This window comes from Chlamydomonas reinhardtii, chromosome 14, assembly GCF_000002595.2.
Source record: "Chlamydomonas reinhardtii strain CC-503 cw92 mt+ chromosome 14, whole genome shotgun sequence".
Classification (NCBI taxonomy): Eukaryota; Viridiplantae; Chlorophyta; class Chlorophyceae; order Chlamydomonadales; family Chlamydomonadaceae; genus Chlamydomonas; species Chlamydomonas reinhardtii.
Window position 1 is genome coordinate 3,523,506 of NC_057017.1, and position 4,205 is coordinate 3,527,710.

Below are 4,205 nucleotides of genomic sequence, written 5' to 3' on the forward strand. Positions count from 1 at the left end.
GCCGTCTTGCTGCCCAAACCCCGTCTTGCTGCCCAAACCCCCGAACCCCAACCCTAACCCAAACCCCAACATTTTCCCCTCCCCCGCCCCTCCTCACCTCAGTCATCATGTCTCTTCCCCCCCCCGCCACTCCCTCCCCCTCCCCCCGCACCTCGGTGATCATGTCGCCCACCAACACCACCAGGTACTCGTTGGGCAGATTGCGGGCGGCGTTACGGAGGGCTTGGACCTGTTGCGGCGTGTGCGAAACCGTGTTGAGAAGCGTGAGGTTTCGGTGGTTATGCATTGCGTTTGACAATGCAATGCTTTTCAAGTTGAAACGTTGTGCATCGCTGCAAGTTCTAGCGCCGCCACTTCGCGGCGCACGAACGCATCTTGATGCGCGTTCGTATCGAAGCCCCCGTGCTCCCTAACCCGCTGCAACCAGCACGGCGCCCATCTTACCCCCGACCGGCGCCCGCGTCCGCCCGTGTGCGCACCACACCACCGCCCCGACGCGGAGCGCACGCAAGGCCCTGGCAAACACCCTTCCGCGCCGGCACCCCCGCCTTAACCCCCATGAGTTGCCTCCCCACATCTGCTTTTCCTCCTTCTCGCTGATGGTAGTGAACACAGTTCATCATCCAGCCGTGCTGCTAAATATTTGCCCAATACCCACAACCTTTTGTGCAATACCCACAACCTTGGATCTCCTCCCTCACCTGGTCAAAGAAGTCAGGCGAGGAGCTGTCAGGGAGCAGGTCGGCCGGCTGCCAGTGCTTCCCCGTGTCCTTGAGATACCTGCGTCATAGCAAAGAGTGCGTGAAGGATTGCGCAGGAGTGCATGAGCATTGAGGGTGTTGCTAGATGCAACCTGAAATGTTCAGGAGGGTGCAGGAAAGTCTGCTGAGTGAGCGGGAGAGACCGTGGCTGCAACCCGCGCCCGCGCCCCCGCCCAAGCCCGCACGATAATGCGGTGCATCCGGCCCTCTGTCCTGACGTCGCAGGGTCGCCTCACCAGCCCCACCCCCCCGTAAATCCCCCCCCCCCCGCCCCGTCAATCTTGGACGGCTACGGGTTTGGCCTCCAGGCCTCACGAGCCGTGCCTCACAGCCCGTACACGCCGTACAACGCAGGCGCCCGTTCTCATTCTTGGGCCTCCCTTCGTGTCCCTGTGCCGCCGCATTGACACCCTTCCTACGCCCGCAACACCCCTTCTCCTCCCCAGTCCCCTCCCGCTCCTCCCTCCCTCCCCTCCCCCCCCCCGCCCGTTCTCACTTTGGCAGCTCCGCCGCCGCCCAGCCCGACATGGAGCGCATCACGTCGCGTCCGTAGTCAGACAGGGAGTGCACACGCTGGCGGTCCAGCCAGAAAATGGGGCCGTCCAGCCCGTGCCGGAAGTCGCCGGAAGCTGCCGCGCCGCTGGCGTTGACCGCCGCGGATGAGCCGTTGACCGACGCGTGCGGCGCAGCCGCCGTGTGGGAGGCTGGGCTGGCGAGGGGGGAGGCGGAGGTGATGGTGGCGGTGGCGGCGGGGGCGGTCGCGGCGGCGGCTGCGGCGGTTGTGGGGCGAGCGCTGGGGGGCAGGATGAGGCCTGAGGACGTGCGTGGCGCCGGGCCGGCGGATGCACCGCTGAGGATGCGGGCTGCAATGGGGCTCATGGGAGCTGATGAGGATGAAGGAGAAGCGCCCGAGCTGCTTGGCGAGCTGCTGCTGGGCTCGGGGGAGCGGCCGGCGTGGGCGCGTGTTGCGATGGTCGGTGCGAGGGGAGCGAGCACCAACGGGCACGGCCCTGTGGGGCCGGCCGCCCGGCGTTGCGCTGAAGCGCCCTTTACCGCTTGGCGCATACTAGCTGTGGAGCTGGGCGAGCGCGCTCTCGGCTGGCTCAAATCAGCGAGTCGGCCTCCGTCGGATAGCTTTCTGCGTCAGAAAGTTGCGTTATAAGGATAAGTGCATTTAGAAGTATTGATAACGCGAGGTGTTGCGGCGCACTAGAGACTCCTGGAGACGTAGGGCTTTGGGGCCAGTGCGCCACCCAAAAGCCACCACGCGAACCCGCCACAGCGGCGGCAAGTAGTAACGTTTGGGGCGCCGTTTTCAAGGTAAACGCTCGACAGGTCGTGCGGCGACCCGCCGTAACGCCTCTCCGGCAGAGAGATGGCAGATCCCCGCGCAGGCCACAGACTCTTGCGCCGCGACCGCTTTGAGTTTTCTCACCTAGAGTGTAGGACGGAGAAAACAGTTCCGAGACCGCGTGGCGCTTACAAACGGCTGCTCGTAGTCCTTTGATGGAGCGTTGATGTTGCAGTCGCGAAACGTAGGTCGCTGGGCTTACAAAGTACAGAGAGTAATACCGACTGCTAAGCTTGAAGTTATTTAGGCTACACGGTTGTGCCAGGCCGCAAGGTTTTCCGGAGGAGGCCATCCCGCCACTCGCTGCGATGGTACTCAGCGACCGGTACCCAAGCGCGGTCTCTTTCAAAAACACGCAGTGCTGCACAACTCAACTTGCAAGCGCCCATAAACAAGACTCAAAGTTGTGAATCGTCGCACGTCGCAACACCACACGGTCGCAGCTGCCTGCTCCGCTCCCAGCTGCTGCCGGCCCCGCCCCAATTTCAGTCTCCGGGCTGTACCGCAGACTGGACAATCTCGCGTAATACCGGGAGCTGCGGCAATTTGGATGACGGCAACAGCGCGCGCAACAGCACGCTAGCACAGCTAGCGGCCGCTCGTCCGCTCTTCGCGCGCGGGTGGCTCGCGCTCCTGCAGCAAGCAGCGCAGTCGCCGCCAGCCTCGCCCGCTCGCCCCCTCTTCCCGTCCCCCCCCCACACACACACACCCCAACACCCCTTCAATCTGCCAGAGCCCCGCCACGTGCACAGCTGCTCCGGCACGGGGCGCCGGCAGCAGCAGCGCCAACAGGTGTGTCGCTGCAACTGTGAGGCAGTCAGGCTTTAGGGCCGCACACGACAGGGCGCAAATATCAATAGCGATTACTTCCAGATGCCTGACCGCGTGTACGTTTCGCTCCTTAAGCCCTGATCTCTTCCCTCCCTCCTGCATGTCGCCCCACCCCCAGTTTCCTTACGGGATTGGTTCAACGTTTACCCCACCCCCAGCTCGACAGGAAACGTCAGCTCACCCGCCCAATCCACATGACAGCCGGGGCCTCCTGTACCGCCCCAGCGGCGCACGCCCCATCCGGCCCCCAGCCCCCCGGACCCTCCGTCTGCCTCGCGAGCAGTAGCAGTAGCAACAGCAACCGCACTGGCATTAGCTGCAGCAGGGGCCGTAGCAGCAGCGCTAGCGGGGTGTGGGCGTGGGGCTTGGGGCCAAGGCGACCGCACGTGCTGCTCCTGGCGGGGGTGGGCGCAGCGGGGGCGGCGGCCACCTTCCCCGCGGCAACGCCATCCACGGCAGCTGCGGCATCAGCGGCAGGCCAGATGCTCCGGGCTCTGGCCACCCTGCATGGAGCAGGCTCGGCAGGGCTCGGCAGTAGCATTGGGGGCGGCAGTAGCATAGGGGGCGGCAGCAGTAGCCGCAGCCGATTCCTTTGGGCGGCGCTGTCGGCACTCGACAGCGCTTCTGCTGCTACTGCTACCGCTGCTGCTACTGCGGCTGCTGCTGCTGCCAGAGGCTGCGGCGCCAGGGCTCTTGCCACCAGCAGGGGCTTCAGCAGCACGGGCAACAGCAGCAGCACTGGCGTCAGCGGCAGTAGCAGCGGTAGCGGCAGCAAGGGAGGTCAGCGCCAGCCGCCGCCGCCGCCGCTGCCGCTGGTGGCGGAGGTGCCGGTGGTCATCTGCGGTGCGGGCCCCACCGGGCTTACTCTGTCGCTGCTGCTGGCCAAGTACGGTGAGTGAGTGGGCAGACGAGGGAACTGGGCCGCGGTGCACACACACACACGCACACACACACACACACATATACACACACACACACACACACACACACACACACACACACACACACACACACGCACACACACGCACACAGGCGTTCGCCACCTGGTCCTGGAGCGGGGGCGCGGCCCCACGCAGCACCCGCAGGCGCACTTCATCAATAACCGCACCATGGAGGTCAGGGGGGGGATGGGGCAGCGGAGGGAGGGGGGAGGAGCGGAGGAGGAGGGAGGGAGGTCAGGGGGGGAGGGAGGTAAAGGGGGGGCAGCGGAGGTGGGGTCAGGGGGGGAGGGAGGGGGGAGAGGGAGGGGGGGGGGGCAGCGG

The 4,205-nt window shown here is 65.5% G+C and overlaps 2 protein-coding genes across 3 annotated transcripts in view; one reads left to right on the top strand and one right to left on the bottom strand.

The window, feature by feature from the left end:
- Positions 1–2,333, bottom strand: part of CHLRE_14g630883v5 (uncharacterized protein) — a 7,540-nt gene extending 5,207 nt beyond the window's left edge. The window contains exons 1-4 of the mRNA XM_043070394.1: positions 2,197–2,333; positions 1,258–1,899; positions 702–780; positions 152–229 (exon numbers count right to left, since the gene is read on the bottom strand). Coding sequence (XP_042917067.1) covers positions 152–229; positions 702–780; positions 1,258–1,826 — 726 coding nt within the window. The 5' untranslated portion in view covers positions 1,827–1,899; positions 2,197–2,333. The remainder of the gene's footprint in view (positions 1–151; positions 230–701; positions 781–1,257; positions 1,900–2,196) is intronic.
- A 150-nt stretch (positions 2,334–2,483) lies between these two features.
- The window catches only part of CHLRE_14g630895v5 (uncharacterized protein), a 10,086-nt gene continuing 8,364 nt past the window's right edge, over positions 2,484–4,205 (top strand). Inside the window, exons 1-3 of one of the 2 annotated variants that reach the window (XM_043070396.1) lie at positions 2,484–2,904; positions 3,062–3,834; positions 3,976–4,058. In XM_043070396.1, coding sequence (XP_042917068.1) covers positions 3,138–3,834; positions 3,976–4,058 — 780 coding nt within the window. In that variant the 5' untranslated portion in view covers positions 2,484–2,904; positions 3,062–3,137. The remainder of the gene's footprint in view (positions 2,905–3,061; positions 3,835–3,975; positions 4,059–4,205) is intronic. The other variant, XM_043070395.1, reaches the window with a different exon arrangement.